The sequence below is a fragment of the Medicago truncatula genome, chromosome 7, assembly GCF_003473485.1.
Source record: "Medicago truncatula cultivar Jemalong A17 chromosome 7, MtrunA17r5.0-ANR, whole genome shotgun sequence".
NCBI classification, from domain to species: Eukaryota; Viridiplantae; Streptophyta; class Magnoliopsida; order Fabales; family Fabaceae; genus Medicago; species Medicago truncatula.
This window is the reverse complement of record NC_053048.1, coordinates 9,104,689-9,124,918: the sequence shown is the minus strand read 5'-3', so window position 1 is coordinate 9,124,918 and position 20,230 is coordinate 9,104,689. Positions and strand designations below refer to the sequence as shown.

Genomic DNA, 20,230 nt, shown 5'->3' with positions numbered 1-20,230 from the left:
GTCTAGGAGCATTGTCACATTGTCATGTCTATTATGCTTTGTTGATGATGATTGATTATGTGATTACGTGATAATGTTATGTTGTTGATGATGATTGATTATGTGATTACGTGATAAATGCTTATTAAGGATACAATGACGATTATGTTTAAAATGATTATGATCAAGATTGATTAGGATGTTAATTTATGATTCTTAATTGCATTGATTAACGCTATTCTGTTATGAAATCTCACCCCTTCTGTTTGAATGTTACCTCGACCGTGGGTAACGTGCAGGTGATCGAGCTTAGTGTGCTGTTTACGTCGTGAGTGGCCTTGCCTTCACTGTGTCGTCTAGGTCGCTCTGATACGTAACGGGATGGGGCTTTATGACTATGCATGCTTCATTCTATTACGTGACTTTTATGCTGTTTATGATTATGAACTAATTTCTTTTAAGATTTAAGATGAGGCCTGCGTGCCAAAACGTTTTATGACTATGACATAATTTCCGCTGCGATGTTTAAGATATTTGGTTAAATCATTATTTAACTGTTTTGGATTACGTTTATGTGATATCCCGTTGTTTACGATGCTTACTCTGATAAATGTTTTAAGAAAATTTCATATTGGGAAAACGGGGTGTTACAATAGTGCTACCGTTGTTCCTCTGGTTTAAGGAAAGAGAAGAAATAAAACCGTGTTTTTATTTAATTTTTTCTTTTTAATAATTATTAAACCTTTTATGACATGTCATGTTTTCATAGGATGTTTCTAAATGCCACATGTTATGTTCGTTTGTATGCAAGTATTTCTCTTACCAATCGTTGATTGCGTTCATAACTCTTGAACACCAACGATAAGAAGTTACATATCCCGCGAGGGACATTTTTGGAAATTTAAAGCTTATTAAGTAATTTTCCAAATAAAAAAAAGGCCCATTAGCTCAGTCAAATAAAAAAAAACAGCAGCTTCCACTTTGACCCTTTGATCAGAAACAACAAGATAGAGTCGTCGCACTGATCTCAACTCACCGGAAAACGTTGCCGGAGTTGATCCTCAGCTACCGGAAACAGACAGAAACACCGCCACAAGGTTTTTCCTTTTCAATTATTTTCCGATTTGTCGCCGTGGTGCAATTCCACTGCGATTTATATGATAATTATAACTTCCTTATTCCATGATGATGTAAAAATCAATGTTATGAATGTATGTATGTTGAATTGTATGATTTTTGTTTTTAAAAATTAGCATAGGCAAGCTTATACATAAGCGCTTATCATGATAACTGTTTTTTCCAAACAGACCCTATGGTTTGGTGTTGTTTATTTACTCTGAATAGTTTATGAGAATTCCGTGTGTTTGATTGATAGCAGGTGGAAGATATTTAGACAGAGATACAGAATTTCGTGATAAGGAATGGAGTTTTTGTGTTTAATTGTGACTTTCGCTGTGACTTTGATGTTAGGGTTTTTCTTGGTCATCTTTGTTGAAGCTTATAGAAGAAGAAATAATCATCAGTATGTCCTTATTTGAATCTCATTTTATCTTTTATATATATATATGAACTGTGTGATTGTTAGCTTAATGTTTTGATTTTGGTTTTTATGAAGGCACATTGAAGTTCCGGCGATTTTTGAGGATCCTAATTCATTGACTCAGGTAAATGATTGATTTTGAGTTTTGTTTTTGATCTTCTGTTGTGACTGAGCATGCTAGATTTTGTGAGAAATTTATATTTGTTTGTTTGGTGAAGGAGAGGAGGGTATTTAAGAGTTCTAATTTAGTGAGATATGTCTAGTTTTATCGACCTTTGGAGTCCGTTTTTTTTTTTTTTTTGTTTCTTTCGTTCTATCCACAACTTAATTTTGTAATGCAAAATTGCGACTTTGTTGCTAGTTGTAATTGTAAAACTTGTAGTAAATGAAGGGTGTGGAGACATGGCCTAACATATGTTTCCCGTCGTCATTTTACCCTGCGGAATCAAGCATATTATATTACAAATTGGTTGATGATAACATCATGACATAGTCAAGAAGTTAGAGGAAATTATTAGAAGTATGAAGTTTGGATACTTGTTAGTGTTATTTGTTTGTATAATCTCCTAATATGGCTGATCTAAAGAAAGTACAAATATAAGGTTCATTTATTAAAAAAAATGATATACGGTTTCTAAAGTAGCTGGAAGATACGCTTCATGAGAATGATTAGGGAATGATTCACTTTTATGTCATAAGTTAATGTACATATCATCAGTGCCACGACAGCTGAAGCTACTGCATCTTGAGTTAATCCATAAATTTAAGTTTTGCGTGATTCATTTATTTCAGTTTTAAACTAGGCTGCAAAATTAATCTCAACAATCTTCGTTTGCATTTGAGCTTACCACTTATGTTACGTCCATTGTAACACCATGATTTGCAGTTCTATAGTTGTTGTGGTTGTCTGCAGCAGTGATCTTGATTTTATTGAAGTGATTCCAACTTCAAATGTTTTCCTCTTTCAACTGCAATCTCTACACTATTATTGAACTAGAGTCGATGGCATTTTATGGCCTATCCTTAATTTCTACTTTTATACTCTGGTTTTAATCCCAGTCTCAACAGGAAGGATCAGTCATCACTAGTGCATTTCACATACATCTTTGGACTCCTGTGCCCCGAGTCCTGATGTTCTCATATTAGGCCTTCATTGTGTATTACAATAGAGTCTACTCTAAAATGTATAGAAATGTGATATGATATAGTGTAATTTTAGTTATCAATGCGTCAATCAAGTTACGGCATAGCTTTTTGAAGATAGATCCAATCATTAATTGGTTTATAATGATCATTGATTTAATTCTTTTTTCATTTAGGTTCCTTGTCCACATGTTGTTGATCCTGCCTCAAAGTACATCTCTTTGATAATTCCTGCATACAATGAGGAGCATAGGCTTCCAGGTGCCCTTGAGGAAACTATGATGTAAGTCAAAGCACACCATTTTTACCAAGATGAATGCTTTTGCTGTTGATATCAATATGTTAAAATGTTTGACCTCCCCTTCCTTGAAGAAAAAAGAAGTTGAAACAGTCATAGTATGCAGTCAACGAAAGGGAAAAACCAAGCTTGTAAAGATTAGTTAAATTTAAATTTCATGCACTTTTCTGATGGCACCATTTATTTGAGTAGGACATACTTCATACATAGAGCAGTGGTGTGCGCAGTTGATAGGATGCCCAATAGGCCAGAGGATGTTTAGTGGGCTCAAATACGAGCGTAAGAAAAAGAGAGGAGAATAGGGGAGAGGTGCCTAGCTGGAAGTTAGTTAAAATATGGAGCAATTAACACTCATGCCATGAATATTCTGTTACAATTGAGTGGAGAAGCAGAAGATGGTATCTTTCTGTGGATAGCATTTGCTTGATTATCCATTATGCACTGTACTCAGTCTCTTGGTTTTCTTCAAATTACATTACACTTGCATTCGGTTTCCTATACCTGTTCATATTATCTCCTCTGCTCAATCAATAGTTACTTAACTGCTGAACTTGTGAAGTAGCATATCATTTATTGTTTAAAGTTGTTATCATGGGCATAATTTTATTTATGCTTTTGTGTTGTAGTTATCTGCAACATCGTGCTTCAAAGGATCCTTCATTTTCATACGAGGTACCTCCAGTTCCATTCTCTTGGAATGTTTGTTTATAATCTGGCTAGCTTATTGCGTTGAAAATATAAATATACTATTTAGAGTAGTAAAGAAAACTATATATTACACCATGTGAAACAGCCTCTGTTTCTCTCATGAACTTTACTAATGTAATCTGAAATTACACTCTATATCCATTCAAATCTTTTGGTCTGATATACTTTATTCTAAATGTGTTTGTACTTTATATCATTCCGTGGATGCACTCTTTATTCTTTTATCAATGGACACTTGAGCAGGTTGTAATTGTTGATGATGGAAGTGTCGATGGGACAAAAAGAGTAGCTTTTGAATTTGTAAGAAAATACACAGTAGACAAAGTAAGGGTCATCCTTCTTGGAAGAAATCATGGCAAGGGAGAAGCAATCAGAAAAGTGAGTCTAATTCAAACTATAATCTTTTAAAATCCACTCTTATATGAATGGTTGTGTCATATTATGCTTGTGGATCATTAATTAAGGCTTTCTTCTTTCCATGAAAGCATGGTATTACAGGGAATGTTACACTCACGCGGTGAACTACTTCTCATGCTTGACGCAGATGGAGCAACCAAGATCACCGACCTAGAAAAACTTGAAAATCAGGTTACTGGAACGTTATGATGTGTAACCTCCACATGTACAGATATATAACAATATTTTACTTCATATTTCTAGTCTCAGTTGTTAATATGCATTATCTACTGTTTTGCTGTCAGATTCGAGCTGTTGCTAAAAAGGATGGCGATTCCAGTGGTAGTGATTCTAGCTTTAGAATGTCTGACACCCCTGTTGTTGTATTTGGTTCACGAGCTCATCTAGAGGAGAAAGCTTTGGCTACAGTTAAGCTCGGCCTTCTCCATTCTCCGTGTTATTGTTCCCATGTGTATACATCATAATGGTTGAATAACTTAGCTTAACATTTGCAGAGGAAGTGGTACCGTAATTTTTTGATGAAGGGGTTCCATCTTGTGGTTCTATTGGCTGCTGGTCCTGGAATTCGTGATACACAGGTAATTGCCTACTTCATTAATTTTTGACCTTGCTTTCTGATTTCAGTACCCTGTTATTTAGTGCTTCACTGATTCCTCAATGGTTTTGCTTGAGCATGTATATTTGATGTTGGTTTTTATTTATCTGATCTTGACTTTGCACGTTCACAGTGTGGTTTCAAGATGTTTACTAGGGCTGCAGCTAGGAAACTCTTTTCAAATGTCCGTTTGAAAAGGTGATTGTTCTTAGCACTCTATAAATGCAATATTTTCATAAATTTTGTAAGGGAGTTACTTCATAATTGAGAAATAATAGAAAACTGATTTTTCTTACCTTATTTTTTCATAAATTGTTTAGACAATCTTTACCTCTTTGTTGTCATTTTTTGTCACTACTTTTCTGCATCTTCATGCCATGTTTAATTTTTGTATCATTAGCTATGCTCTCTTGTCTATAGGTTCTAATATGGAAATGGAAAAATGTATCTGCAGTCCTTTTCCTTCAAATATTATATATATGAAAAAATTGAACTCATGATTTTTTGGTCTAGTCTATCTTGGACCATAAATATTTTGTTTCAAACTATTTGATATTATAAAAAAAACAAGCATTTTAATCCAGAAAAGAAAGAGAAAATTGAGTTGTCATAAGATCTGTCACCATTATATTTATCTTTGAACTACATTGTCAACATAGTCTCGAACAGTGTTGTTAAATGGATGCATGGCGATCCCATTGTAGAATGGCGTGGCGGATTTTTGACAACCGCCACTGGCCAATTTATGAAGGGATGTCCCCCATTGCGGCACCATAGGCCGCAATGGCATGTTTCTATGACGGATTCCGCTATCCATGTCAAGGCATTTATTAAGCAAGATCCTATGTTAATGATATTGATAAATCACTAGAAAATAAGCAGAAAGAGGTCTTTTGTTTTAACCACTTTTTGTTTCTACAACTCATCCTACCTTCTCCACCATAATGTGTAACAAAAATTAATAAACAGAAATTTGCTACCCATTGATTTCCTGATCTCCATATTGTTTTACTTTTACCCTGCTAAGAATTACTCAAATTCTAACTTTGGATTATCCTCTAAAGTCTAGAATATGATAGATAGAATATCGTGGAGGAAATGATCTGATATTGTTTTTTAACTTTTAAAGAATACCCTTCAATCTTTGCTTCTCGAATAGATCTGTACATGTATTTTTGGTGGATTCGAATAGATTCACACAAGTATCACTTATATAAAACTCTTAGGAAAAATATTAGAACTATAACTGTCATGAACTAGAAATTCATAATGAATAGTGTCTTAATTTTAAGGAAATGATAACTAATTATAGTAAATGCGTTATTCCAATGATCTAGTGTCTAGTTCCATAGAATTAGTGTGTTGTTTTCTGGAAGATAATTCATGTATAAAGTTTCCTTAGTTGTATATGATTAAATATAAATGCCACGTTTAGCTTCTTCCAGTATACTAAAATTTAGATTATCGAGGAAGCCTGGTCTGAGAATAATGCAATTGACAATTAATGAAAGTGAAATTTAAGTATCGTCTAGACTCTAGAAGATATAAGTATTAGGTTTATGTTTGGAATATTACTTTTGTATTTTAGTGGTCAGAAAGACAAGTTGATTTAAGTTAGGGTAGTTTTGTTCAATCAAGCTTGCTGCTATTTATAACTACCTATTCTGTATGTATGGACACATGCAAATATGGTGAAAACTTTATACTTATCTGTAATAGTCTGTTATTCTCTGCAGGTGGTGCTTTGATGTTGAATTAGTCTTTTTGTGTAAGTGGTTTCGGATCCCAATTTCGGAGATTTCTGTAATTTGGTCTGAGATCCCGGGATCAAAGGTGAACCTTCTGAGTATACCAAACATGGTTTGGGAGCTTCTGCTCATGTCTGTAGGTTACAGGATTGGCGTATGGAGAATTTCTAATTCCACATGAACTTCAATGATCAATTTTAGGAAGAAAAATGGCATTTTCATATCCAAAGAGTGACATCATAATGACACATTTGAAGTTTGTAGGACTAACCATAATCTTCCGGATTGTGCTGTTCAGATCGGGTCATTGAGGGTTTGGGTTTTTTAATTTTTTACTGTTATTTATACTAGATAAATGTATTAAAGAATCTTTAGTTACCATCGACTGAGAAAAGCATCTGATCACAAGTTTGTATTTCTTTTCTTATTAACATAGTCTACATATAACATTTCATTCCTTAGGCCATTTGAAAAAAAAATGTCCAACACTGGTGAGTTATTTTGATGCTTTCTGTGCTCATCATTCTGGGGTAGTAAATGTTTCGACTGTCTGTACTCTGTAGACTGTTGCACTTCATGTTAAAGACGCTGCTTATTGCTTTCATATAACAATAAGCCGCATGATTATCTTTTGGGTTGTTAATTGTATGATACACAAACAATATACGATTGATTTATGGGTTTATTAGTTTTGTAATCCCATTTTTTACTCGCAATTCTCACATTCTTTTTCCACACTTTCTTACACATCTCCAATGTTGTCATTAAAAACCATGAAATTCGTACCCTATTTGTAAGATTTCATTTTATTTGTAATGAGTTCATTATTTTTACAGTTGCACCTTTGAAGACAGACAACAGTTGCAGTTGATGTTTCCCCGAATGATACAAAACTGTTTTTTCTTTTGTTGATGTGTACATTTAAAATGATTTTGGAGTCCGAATAGTTCCTCCATAAAACCAATCTGTTTACTGATTGTAACTATACATGATTAAAGGGTTGGTTGTCCTTTTGTCGAGTGAAATTGCATCACTAATTTTGGATATAAAAGATTATTTTAATCTTGTGATCGTAAATAGAATAACCAAAACTGCAATTAAGCCAATAAAATAATGCATTTTTATCAAAAAATTATTTTGCATTTCTTTTCAAAAACTTATAGTTGTTCAAAGCAAAAGTCTCCAGGTTCTGTCCAAAGCTTCAATTTGGTAAAGGAGAGGCATATGGGGTTGTCACCAGCTTTATCCTATGGATCTGCTGAGGTGTGGTCTGGGGGTTGATAATGCTATTTTTGAACTTGATATCAAAATTATTGTATATCATTTGTGTATGTTTGGATTCACATTGAGTTTGATAAAATCTCAACATTATAATTTTGTTGAAGTTTCAAAGTGTAACTTTTGATAATATAATACAACACTCGCCATCAAGCTAGATAAACGATATCAATCATTTTAAGTTAGCAAGTAAGTTTAGTTGGTTAATGTAGCACTTTTTTCCTCCATAGTAGCTCACAAGTTATGTGTCTTTTGTTTCGATGTGTATTTAATTTGACCTTTTTTCTATTTCAATGCATGTTAGTAGTATAACTTAGGGTATGTTTAAAAAAATAAATAATAAATGTATCTAATAATTTATACAGGATTTTTGTTTTTTAAAGAGAACTTCTTATAGAGTAAGTGTGAAACCAATTAATAACTGAAGCCTTAAATCAATGACTACCACTTTATTATTGCATATTTGCATGTATGAAAAGTAATATTTAAATAACAATCTCAGTATGTTTTCTACTTTTTGAACCAAAATTGTATGTATTTCTACAGCATAGCTACTGCATATTGGAGAATGAGCATTTGCTGAAAGTGCTGGAAACAAGGTAACAGACAATCACACTTTAACAATTTTTCTGAAGGGTTTATAAATCAACTTGAGTTTTATTTATGCTTTTGTGGTATTTTTTTAGAGAAACATGAGATTGATACCTTAGTTAAGTTAAAAAAACATCAATATTTTAGAGAGCTACTACATTGATTAAATAAGAGTTTCCTATCCACTATGAAACACGGAGGTAGAGAACAATCTCATGTTTTTTTTTTGTTACAATTTCTTTGATTTTATATTGGTATATGATTTCCATTTTCATTATTCACTCTATTTCTCTACATGATCATTTTTTTCATAACTTGTTTATCGTTTTCAAAGATATATTGGGCATTTAGATATCATCTTGAAGGATCTTAAACTTTAATACTGGATGACTCCCTGGTTGCCTAACTTTGATCTATTCAAATTTATTTAGATGGCGAGTTTTCTAACTGATTTGGCGAAGCCATATGTGGAGAAATTAATAAATGGGGCGATAGCAGAATCAAGTTATATATGTTGCTTCACGTGCATTGCTAAGGATTTTGAAGAAGAAAGAGCTAGATTGGAAATAGAAAGGACAGCTGTCAAGCAACGTGTTGATGTGGCAATCAGTAGAGGAGAAGATGTTCAAGCTAATGCTCTTTTTCGGGAAGAAGAAACTGATAAGCTCATTCAAGAAGACACAAGAACAAAACAAAAATGTTTTTTTAGATTTTGTTCTCATTGCATATGGCGATATAGAAGGGGAAAGGAACTGACAAGTAAGAAGAAGCAAATTAAAAGATTAATTGACTGGAAAGGAACTTTCAATTGGACTCCCTGCTTGTCTTCCAGGTGTTGAACGTTATTCATCCCAACACTATATTCCTTTTAGAAGCCAGGAATCCAAATACAAAGAGCTTTTGGATGCATTGAAAGATGACAACAATTATGTAATCGGGTTGAAAGGGATGGGGGGCACAGGAAAAACTACATTGGCCAAAGAAGTTGGTAAGGAACTTAAGCAATCCAAACAGTTTACTCAAATCATTGACACAACAGTGTCATTTTCTCCTGATATCAAAAAGATTCAAGATGATATTGCAGGATCCTTGCGATTGAAATTTGATGACTGTAATGATTCAGACCGACCCAAAAAACTATGGAGCAGATTAACCAATGGTGAGAAGATTCTTCTAATATTGGATGATGTGTGGGGAGACATCGATTTTAATGAAATTGGGATTCCATACGGTGACAATCACAAAGGCTGTAGGATTCTTGTAACCACGCGTAATCTCTTGGTGTGTAACAGATTAGGATGCAGAAAGACAATCCAACTCGATCTCTTATCTGAAGAAGACGCATGGATCATGTTCAAAAGGCATGCTGGTCTACACGAAATTTCAACTAAAAATTTGCTTGACAAGGGCCGAAAAATTGCAAATGAATGCAAAAGGTTGCCAATTGCAATTACTGCTATCGCCAGTAGTTTGAAGGGCATAGAACGTCCGGAAGAGTGGGAATGGGCCTTAAAATTCTTGCAGAAACATATGCCAATGCACAATGTTGATGATGATCTGGTTAAAATTTATAAATGCTTGAAGTTTAGCTATGATAATATGAAGGATGAGAAGGCCAAGAGACTATTCCTCCTGTGTTCTGTATTTCAAGAAGATGAAAAAATTCCTATCGAAAGGTTAACCAGACTTGCCATCGAAGGAGGCCTTTTTGGGGACGATTATGCCAACTACGAAGATGCTCGAAGCCAAGTTGTTATATCTAAAAATAAACTCCTTGATTCTTGTTTATTGTTGGAGGCCAAAAAAACTAGAGTGCAAATGCATGACATGGTTCGTGATGCAGCCCAATGGATAGCGAGCAAAGAGATTCAAACAATGAAGTTGTATGATAAAAATCAAAAGGCAATGGTTGAAAGGGAGACAAATATTAAATATTTGTTATGTGAAGGCAAGCTTAAGGATGTGTTTTCCTTTATGCTTGATGGTTCCAAGCTTGAGATTCTAATTGTCACTGCGCATAAGGATGAAAACTGCCACGATTTGAAAATCGAAGTCCCGAATTCATTTTTTGAAAATAGTACAGGCCTTCGAGTTTTTTACCTAATCTATGATAAGTATTCTAGTCCATCTCTATCATTACCTCATTCAATTCAGTCGTTGAAGAATATTCGATCTCTTGTCTTTGCCAATGTCATTTTGGGTGACATCTCTATTTTGGGAAACCTACAAAGTCTTGAGACGCTTGATTTGGATCATTGTAAAATTGATGAACTGCCGCATGAAATCACAAAACTAGAGAAACTCAGATTATTGCATTTCAAACGCTGTAAAATTGTAAGGAATGATCCTTTTGAGGTGATTGAAGGATGCTCATCACTTGAAGAGTTGTATTTCAGAGATAGTTTTAATGATTTTTGCCGAGAAATAACTTTCCCAAAATTGCAGAGGTTTCATATCGATGAATATTCGAGTTCAGAGGATGATTTCTCGTTGAAGTGTGTGTCTTTTATATACAAAGATGAGGTTTTCCTTTCTCAAATAACACTTAAGTACTGTATGCAAGCAGCAGAGGTTCTTAGACTAAGAAGAATCGAGGGGGGATGGAGAAATATCATACCTGAGATTGTTCCTATCGATCATGGTATGAATGATCTAGTTGAGCTTCATTTAAGATGCATTTCACAACTACAATGCCTCTTAGACACTAAGCATATTGATTCTCATGTATCAATTGTCTTCTCCAAGTTAGTTGTACTAGTTCTCAAAGGAATGGATAATTTGGAAGAATTGTGCAATGGTCCTCTTTCCTTTGACTCTCTGAAAAGTTTAGAGAAGCTGTACATCAAGGATTGTAAACATTTGCAAAGCTTATTTAAGTGCAACCTAAACCTATTCAATCTAAAGAGCGTGTCGTTGAAAAGATGTCCGATGTTGATCTCCCTATTTCGTCAACTGCTCGAAGCCTATTGTTGTTGGAGACACTGAAAATAATTGATTGCGCTTCTTGAAAACATAATAATTGATGTAAGAAAAGGGGAGGAATCGAGAGGTGAAATAGTTGATGATGATAATGACAGCACAAGTCAAGGCTTAATGTTTCAGAAACTGGAAGTTATTAGTATTGAGAAATGTCCAAGCTTTGAATTAATACTTCCGTTTCTCTCAGTGTTTCAGAAATGTCCGGCACTAATATCCATCACAATAAAAAGTTGTGATAAGCTGAAATACATATTTGGCCAAGATCTCAAGCTTGAATCCCTCGAAAAAATGGAGCTCAGTGACATACCGATTCTGATCGACATTTTTCCAGAATGTAATCGTACAATGTCTTTGTCGATTAAGAAGCCACCTTCCATTTCTGGAGATGCTTCTGAGCAACAAGAACAATCAGACCCAATCAAATTCAATATCTTTTCATGAACTGATATATACAGTTGCGGTAAAAAATATGGGCACAAATTGAGGAGTAACACAAGTACTAAAATCCCATTGGTTTCTGAGTCTGAGGATCAACAACAGGACAACTTAATGGTTAGCCCTCTCACCTCCTTCTCTATCTTCTTCTTCTTCTTCTTCCATTATATTTTTTCTACTCTTTTAATAAGAAACTATTGATACATTTTATTATTTTTTGTATCAATCACTAAATACCAAAAAGTGTTCACTAAGACAATGTAATAATGTACCATTTTTTGTATCAATGAAATAAATGAACAGCAAATGAACTTAGCTTTGGAGTTTATTGATTTGGATGTTCTTCCTATGATGACATGCCTTTTTGTGGCTCCCAAAAATTTGTTCTCCCTCCAAAACCTTACATATTTATTAGTCAAGCGATGTGAAAAATTGAAAATTGTTTTCTCTACTTCTATAATAAGGTGTCTACCACAGTTGCTTTATATGAGAATTGAAGAATGCAAAGAGTTGAAGCATATTATTGAAGATGATTTGGAGAATAAAAATAAATCCTCAAATTTTATGTCTACAACAAAGACATGCTTCCCAAAGCTAGAACGGCTTGTAGTGATAAAGTGCGACATGTTGAAATATGTCTTTCCAGTCTCCATATGTAACGAGCTTCCTGAGCTAAATGTTCTGATCATAAGAGAAGCAGATGAGCTGGATGAAATATTTGCAAGTGAAGGTCGTGATGAGAAAGTCGAGATTCCAAATCTAGAATATGTAGTATTTGAAAATCTTCCAAGCCTCTGTCATGCCCAAGGAATTCACTTGAAAATGATCTTTCTAGTTTATGTGATTACATCTACGGTACACACTCTATCCAATATTTTTTAAACTATTACACGTTGGCTGTAAATAATTACATATCATGCATTAATATTTATAGCAACAAAAACATAACATTTGTTTAGAGGATATATAAACAATCAAATCTTCTGTTCTTAATTGATGTAATTAATAGGTGAAGATCATTAATGCTTCTGTTCTTGTTACAGGAATTGATGAATGAACAATCGATGGACAAACAACGTCCACTTGGAGAAACTGATATTGCCGGCAAACCTTCTCAGGTAAATCATGTAATATCGTACCACTGCATTGTGCATATAAAGCTAAAAAAGAAAAATATTTTATTTCAAGTGTTTCTTACAAATATGCTGCATGCAACTAAATTTTACATTTTTATGATACGCAATTAGTTGGAGGGTTCTACTACATCAGAAAAAAATGTAGCAGAAACATTGTCCACCTTTTCAGTAACAAAGAATGAGCCACCTATACAAGTAGTTACTCCTTGCTAGTATTCTTTTTGACATTTTGTCAATGAAAGAATTGAATTATACTGCAATCTTAAACATCTTTTTAATTTTAATCAGGTTAGCGAAACAAGTGTTGAAGAAGAACTTAAATTCACTGCGTAATAGATTCAAGGGTTGTGCCTACAACTTACTGGCTGAGCTATTGAAATTCCTTGAAACTCATAGTGTCTTGGATGTATTAGGTTCATGCCACTCTGAATTTGTGGAGCTACTACTAGATGCGCGCAACTTTGGTTTTGATAAGGATTGGTTGGATAGTGTCGAAAGACGGGCTATGTTTCCTGATATACAAATATCGCAAGACGCCATGCAAACATTATTGGATTCCAAGCAACAGGTTACCAAGGAAGTTGAAGTGTTGCATTTGAAGATAGAGATTTTAAGTCAACATGTGGAGGATCTTAAGCATCAATTGACATGCTCCAAAGCTGTTTTGAAGAATATAATTCAACAAGAGGCAGTTTTAAGTGCCCTTATTGGCTATTAGACTATATTTTCTTGTACTTCTATTTCATCTTTGCTACTTTGTTATACTTTTCATTGTGGGAACCTTTGGGTGTAAAGTTTAGTCATTTCTCATCCAGAATATAAATACAAGCTTCTTCCTATTTGATCGCATTGGGTTTCCTTCTGTTTTGTACATGATGTTGAGTCTTTAACTTAATACAATTTGTAAAAGAGAAATGGTATAAAAAATTCTGATTGTCAGGAGAAGATGAAAAGGGAAATGAGTTTATGAATAAGGTGAGGTACATATGTTACTTTTTTTTTATCTCAACCATCAAGAGGTAACTCATATAAGATAGTCATTCTCATAGAGGTAACTCGGAACCATAAACATAAAGTTAATTCAGAACCTCAATTTAATTAACAGGTATTAATAACAAACCTTGAGTACCAAGAAACTAGGCACCCTTTGGATCCATCTCCGCCCCCGCTGAATCTGACGGCAGATCTCACACCGCCAAACACGGTTGGCAGAAGGTTAGTTATGCAAAAAGAAAAAAGAAACCACACAAGAAGAAGGAAGCTAACGCCATCGCTGGTGGTTCCAGCAAACTCACCTTTAACCGTGACAACACTATTTCAGTCGCTCAAGTTCAGTTAAAGGATCATCGTCAGCAAATTCTCTAGGGCTTTCTACTTTGGTCTTCCAATGGTATTCTTGCTGACCTAGTTGCCAGCAAACTGCGGCCAACGGTTCCAAAAAGGTTGTGCAACAAGTAACTCGGTTTCGCTATCAAAGTAGCGGGAGATCACAATCCTGATTTATCAACAGAATCAGCTGGTATTTCAATGTCTCAGACAATGCACTGAATGCTATAAGCAATGAGAAAATGTTTAGCAGGACATTGCAGTTTTGAAAAAGTTTTCTAATAGAAGGTACATGACAACTTTGTAGTTTGCACCTTCCAATCATTAGAAAGCTTCTTCAAAACAAAAGCATGTGAATGTGATGCTTTTGTCCTTTGTCGTCGTTTCATTGATTGATGTCTGTTATTTTGCTTGTTACATAAGTATATGAATAGATTTTTCATTGACCTCTTTTTCATAACATACAACAAACACCACAAGATTAACACTTAATTAACCAAATTGTTTTTAGTTTCAAAGTTCTTTTTGTAATCCAACAATCAAGGATAATAAATAAATTTTGAATATATATCAAACGTGGTAATTTGATAATCCCATTTAGTTCATACGCAGAATGAACCAGTCAAAAAAATGAACTCATCAAAATATTACTGAAAATAACAGGACCATTTTAAAAAACAACTCCTCATAATCACTCCAACATTTAGAATAATAACATGAACAAAAGATAACAAAAGCAAATAATAATGAATTTAAAGGGTTGCTACAAGTTGCAATGCTTCTGGCTGATTCACAACACTAGTCTTTCCCTCTTTCTCTCAAAACAGTAGAAGCAGCTTAGAAGCACTTTCTGTGGACAATTGATGGACCAGATTCATCATATTCTGCCTTTGCAATCCACATCTGCACTCACAAGAAAAGTTTGTGTCATTACCAATGGAATATATATTGAGTGAATCATCCATTTAGTTGATGAATAGATTAATATTTAGTTAATTTAGTTAAATATTTTAGAAAGCCTTCTATCATATTAGTCCTTTTGGATCGGTCATTTAGGCCCTGTTTGAATAAATAGATTAATTATGTTCTTTTAGTTAAGCACTTACAATATAAGTAAAACTGATTTCATATGAGCTATAAACTGTTCTTCATAAGTTATCCTAGAGAACTTATGGAAATAAGCCAAAAATAGCTTATTAAGTTTTTTCCACAAGTTATCCTAGAGAACTTGTGTCAGATAAGTTCAAACAAGCTAATCAAAACAGACCTTAGTCTCTGAAATTGTCTAACAAAAACTAATGTGATTAAGTATTTTCAAATTTATGGTTCATTTTATAAATTCCGAGTTCCTAGTTTAACAATGCCATATAATAACATTATACATAGAGAAAAAAGAGAAACAAGAAAGGAACAAAACAAACCTGCTGGAAGGTGCTAAGAGATGCCAAGATGGAACCTCCGATCCAGACACTGTATTTTCTCTCAGGTGGTGCAACCACCTTGATCTTCATGCTACTTGGGGCCAAAGCAGAAATTTCCTTGCTCATTCTATCAGCAATGCCTGGGAACATGGTAGTTCCTCCTGAAAGCACAATGTTACCGTACAAGTCTTTCCTGATATCAACATCGCACTTCATGATGGAGTTGTATGTGGTCTCGTGAATGCCTGCTGCTTCCATTCCTATCATAGATGGTTGGAACAGGACCTCTGGACATCTGAAACGCTCGTCTCCGATGGTGATCACCTGTCCATCAGGCAATTCGTAGCTCTTCTCGACGGATGAGCTGGTCCTGGCTGTCTCCAGCTCTTGCTCATAGTCAAGGGCAATGTATGAAAGCTTTTCTTTCACGTCACGAACAATTTCTCGCTCTGCTGAGGTGGTAAAAGAATAACCACGTTCAGTCAAAATCTTCATCAAGAAATCGGTAAGGTCACGACCAGCCAGATCAAGACGAAGGATGGCATGTGGAAGGGCATAACCCTCGTAGATGGGGACAGTGTGGCTGACACCATCACCAGAATCCAACACAATACCTGCATATAGAAAGAAAACATATAAACTTCAAAAAAGTTCATTACATGACAGATTTAAGACAGTTTCTCACAATCACAGCTTCTGAATACATCCTAGTTCTCCCATAAGTTTCTTCTTCTCATTCATTTTAACAGTCAGTGAAAGAGCACAATACAAAGCAAAACAATTTAGGACCCGTTTACTTCCTAACAACATTTTCATTTTCAAGTTTTACTTAGTATGTCTGTGGCTAGAATGACATTTGGTTGTAGATTTTCCTTTTCAATTATGATAGAGAATATGAAAGCTAACTAGAGAGAATGCATTTTCGGACACATTGAAAATATTTTCAAATTTACAGAATTTTAAAAAATATGCAATCTAATTTTAAAATGTATTTTCAAAAAAATTCATAATGTCTTTTAAAATGTCACATAAAACATGTCATTTGTGAATCCAATCTAGAAGTTGCTGGCCATGTTTAAACCACATAATCAAAAATCTAATCGAGCAATTAGAAAATGACTTACCGGTGGTACGACCACTGGCGTACAGTGAAAGAACGGCCTGAATAGCAACATACATAGCAGGGGTATTAAAAGTCTCAAACATGATTTGAGTCATCTTCTCACGATTGGCCTTAGGGTTGAGAGGAGCCTCAGTTAAAAGCACTGGGTGTTCTTCTGGGGCGACACGAAGCTCATTGTAGAAGGTGTGATGCCAAATCTTTTCCATGTCATCCCAGTTGCTAACGATTCCATGTTCAATGGGGTATTTAAGAGTCAAAATACCCCTCTTAGACTGTGCCTCATCACCAACATATGCATCTTTTTGACCCATGCCAACCATCACACCAGTGTGACGAGGACGACCTACAATGCTGGGAAACACAGCACGAGGGGCATCATCTCCAGCAAATCCAGCCTGAAAATATATATATCGGAATCCATTTTCTCAAATTCAATTATGTAATATAAATATTATAAATTCCAATAAAACCAACTAAAGTACTGCATTATGTTATGTTTCTAAGCAAACTTAATGCTATCAACCATGGTTATCAACTCGAGATCATATCGTCAATCAAATCTTATTATAAATCGTAAGTTACATTACTACTTAAAGTATGATATTTCTAAGTAAAAACAATTGATCTTAAAAAATTATAAGATAATATATCATACATAAACTTCAAAATAATTTAAGATTCAAGTCAAAAATCAAATGACAAATGGCAGACTACACAAAGTTGACAAAAACAAAAGGTGGGTTGGATCCACCAAGTTTAGTTAATAATTCATTAGAATGAATCGAGATTCTTCAAAGAGAATCGGGATTCATCATAATGAATCAGGATTCAAGATGAGATTCATGTGCAAATAGATACACAATAGAGATTCATATCAATTGGGTTTGATTCTATATCAAATCGAGATACGATTCACATGTGTTATAAGATACTGATAGCCATGCCAAAAACTATAAGATCATATCCGTACCTTAACCATTCCAGTTCCATTGTCACAAACAAGAGGTTGAATATCCTCAGCGTCTGCCATCGTCTACTATCTGCTGGATAAATGAAAATTAGTTAGTAGAAGTGTGATGTTTCCATAAACAGTGCCAACTAAGCTTTTCACCCTCCACTTACCTCACTTACTATATCTATCTGATTTTTTTTTCCTGAAACCGAAAATTTATTGATTATAAAGTGAGTTGAACAATTAATTTGAGGCTAAAAAATATTTTGGAAGTCAAAAGCTTCAAAAACAATATTAAAACATCAAAACAATTTAAAAATCAATTTTACCTCATGCAAATGCAAAACCATATATACACCTAGTTCAATAACCAAAATAGTTTGTAGTTAAGAGAGTGGGAAAACACCAAAGGGTCCACAAAACAAAGCATTATCATATTTCCTTTTCGGAATCTATTCTTTCTAATTTTGATAAGCAGATCCACCAAATTTCACTTTTCACCTCAAATATCGCTAAATAATTGAATCATATCAAAAAGTAATGTTGTATCAACATCAAAACAACAGTTCAGATTCTTTCCACAAACATCTGAAAACAACTTTTCATAGAACCAAGCTTAACAATGATAGATCCATCTCCATTAACTATAAAGAATCTCAAAAGCACAAACACAATGTTGGTTAATAAACCAATCAAAATTGTTTCTTTTTTGTCCCTTCAAAATTAAATAAACACCTAGATCGATCAATTAAAATGATCCAAATATAAAAAATGATTAAAAATGAAAATTTTATCATATATCATATACAATGGAATAAATCAAAATCTAACAATGACCCATTTGAAATCTAACTAATCAAGAACAAATGAACATAAAATATGACAAGAATCCAACTCAAACATGACATCAAATTTCTATTTTTATCCGAACTTACAAAAAAAGGTAAAAATGAAATTTTTCTTATGCACAATTGAATGAATCAAAATCTAACAATGACCCATTTCAAATCTACCTAATCAAAACCAAAATCAAGAACACCCATCAATCAAATTAAGAAATAACTCAAAATTCAAATATGAAAAACACAAAAATAGTTAAAAATGAAAATTTTATTATATACAATTGAATAAATCAAAATCTAACAACAACCCATTTCAAATCTACCTAAATCAACAACAAATTCAATCAAAATTCAAATGCGAAAAAACAAAAACAGATCCAAACAAGAAGAAAACAGATCAATGAAAAGAATTATACCTTTGGGAAGGAAAATGCCGAGGGTGATGGAAGGCAAAGAAGGAGAGAAAATGCACAGAGGCGAAGAGAGAGAGAGAGAGTGTGTGTGTGTGTGTTTGTGTGTGGGAGAGAGAGAGAGCAGAGAGAGAGAGACTCTAACAAACAAAAAAGACGAAATGAAAATGGAAAATGGGAATTGTGAATATAAGAAGAAAGAGATGCAATGTGAGCCGTTGGATTGTTATTTTGAATCGAAAATGAAAGTAACGCTTTCCATAGTGTTTGGCACTTATTTAGGTATTGCTATTTTTGTTTTTCCTTTTTTGTGAATACTTTTTGCTATTTTTTATTTATTATTTTTGCTCTTTCTTTTTTAAATTTTTATTTGTGTGTTTAAATTGGTAGTGTGTTAATTTTCATGTACTTTTCTCATAAGCTTGTTTTTCCTTTTTTAATGTATTTTTTGGGTTTTTATTTTACTCATATCATATCGGCAAGAGTAATCTTTTATGTTTATTTTACCAGAGCTCTCTAACCTTACTTATTTACTCTATCAAATATAAAAAACCTTACTTATTTACTTTTTCTATTTAACTTTTGATTTCTGAAAAAAAATGTTTGTCGATATGAAATTTGACCGAAAGACGAGTAAAATAGTAGAGTTTATCCAATCATGATTTTAATTTGGTAAACTCAACTAATCTATGTTTAAGTAAAATTTACTAATCAGTTAGGTTTAACTACTTATTTTTAGAATCGCTATTTACCGTCGTTATATTAGTCTCAAGTACGAGTTCACTTGGATGTTATTGATATTTGATGTTATTAGTTTCTTTAGTGTATTTTAGATGAGAAATAACAGTGGATTTTAGTGTATTTTAGATGAGAAAAAATGATGGATGAATGATTAGTTAAAATAAGGTTTAAATGCTCTTTTGATTCCTTAAGTATTTATTTGGTATCGTTTTGGTCCCTTAACTAAAATAAGACCGTTTGAGTACTTTAATTTAATTTTCGTTACACTATTTGGTCAATCCCATTAGATTTAATAAAAAGACGTTAAGTGTGGTACACGTGGCGTTTTGACATTGGCTCTGGAATTTATTTTTTTATCATCTTCATCAAAATCTTCATCATATTCACCAATTAAATCCAGAAAGAAAGAAAGAAAAAAAATCTACTAAAAACAATCATCACCACCAACAACAACAACAACAACTCAGGTTGAAGCTTTCATGACATAAACAAAACAATTGAACCCATTAGAACAACAAAAACTCAAATCGAACCAGCACCCACCAAATCCGTACAATTTGAGATCCAG

General features: G+C 33.7%; 3 protein-coding genes and 1 pseudogene across 7 annotated transcripts; 3 read left to right on the top strand and 1 right to left on the bottom strand.

Moving 5' to 3' along the window:
• The first annotated feature begins 915 nt into the window (after positions 1 to 915).
• LOC11446868 (dolichyl-phosphate beta-glucosyltransferase) lies at positions 916 to 7,137 on the top strand. Of its 2 annotated transcripts, none has more exons than XM_003621976.3 (11): positions 916 to 1,076; positions 1,358 to 1,501; positions 1,595 to 1,643; positions 2,839 to 2,945; positions 3,587 to 3,632; positions 3,912 to 4,046; positions 4,167 to 4,256; positions 4,370 to 4,492; positions 4,580 to 4,663; positions 4,814 to 4,878; positions 6,417 to 7,137. In XM_003621976.3, the coding sequence occupies exons 2-11, from the start codon at positions 1,401 to 1,403 to the stop codon at positions 6,607 to 6,609; spliced, it is 993 nt and encodes a 330-aa protein (XP_003622024.1). In that variant the 5' UTR covers positions 916 to 1,076; positions 1,358 to 1,400; the 3' UTR covers positions 6,610 to 7,137. The 2 variants fall into 2 exon arrangements, with proteins under 2 accessions (XP_003622024.1, XP_024627159.1); XM_024771391.2 differs by having other exon boundaries at positions 919 to 1,076; positions 1,355 to 1,501.
• A 1,071-nt stretch (positions 7,138 to 8,208) lies between these two features.
• Positions 8,209 to 11,912, top strand: LOC120575785 (probable disease resistance protein At1g61300; annotated as a pseudogene).
• On the top strand, positions 11,689 to 13,665 carry LOC11446866 (uncharacterized). Its single transcript, XM_039827461.1, has 4 exons — positions 11,689 to 11,828; positions 12,176 to 12,566; positions 12,755 to 12,829; positions 13,136 to 13,665. Exons 2-4 carry the CDS (start codon positions 12,198 to 12,200, stop codon positions 13,178 to 13,180), a joined length of 489 nt encoding a protein of 162 aa, XP_039683395.1. The 5' UTR covers positions 11,689 to 11,828; positions 12,176 to 12,197; the 3' UTR covers positions 13,181 to 13,665.
• Positions 13,666 to 14,719: 1,054 nt separating this feature from the next.
• On the bottom strand, positions 14,720 to 19,084 carry LOC11441933 (actin-11). 4 transcript variants are annotated; one of them, XM_024770220.2, is made up of 6 exons: positions 18,928 to 19,065; positions 17,840 to 17,871; positions 17,688 to 17,760; positions 16,719 to 17,112; positions 15,595 to 16,208; positions 14,720 to 15,076 (listed from the first exon to the last, which is right to left on the bottom strand). In XM_024770220.2, exons 3-6 carry the CDS (start codon positions 17,745 to 17,747, stop codon positions 15,011 to 15,013), a joined length of 1,134 nt encoding a protein of 377 aa, XP_024625988.1. In that variant the 5' UTR covers positions 17,748 to 17,760; positions 17,840 to 17,871; positions 18,928 to 19,065; the 3' UTR covers positions 14,720 to 15,010. The 4 variants fall into 4 exon arrangements, with proteins under 4 accessions (XP_024625988.1, XP_003622019.1, XP_024625986.1 ...); XM_003621971.4 differs by having other exon boundaries at positions 17,688 to 17,757; XM_024770218.2 differs by lacking the exon at positions 17,840 to 17,871 and having other exon boundaries at positions 17,688 to 17,757; positions 18,928 to 19,084.
• Between the last annotated feature and the right edge of the window lie 1,146 nt (positions 19,085 to 20,230).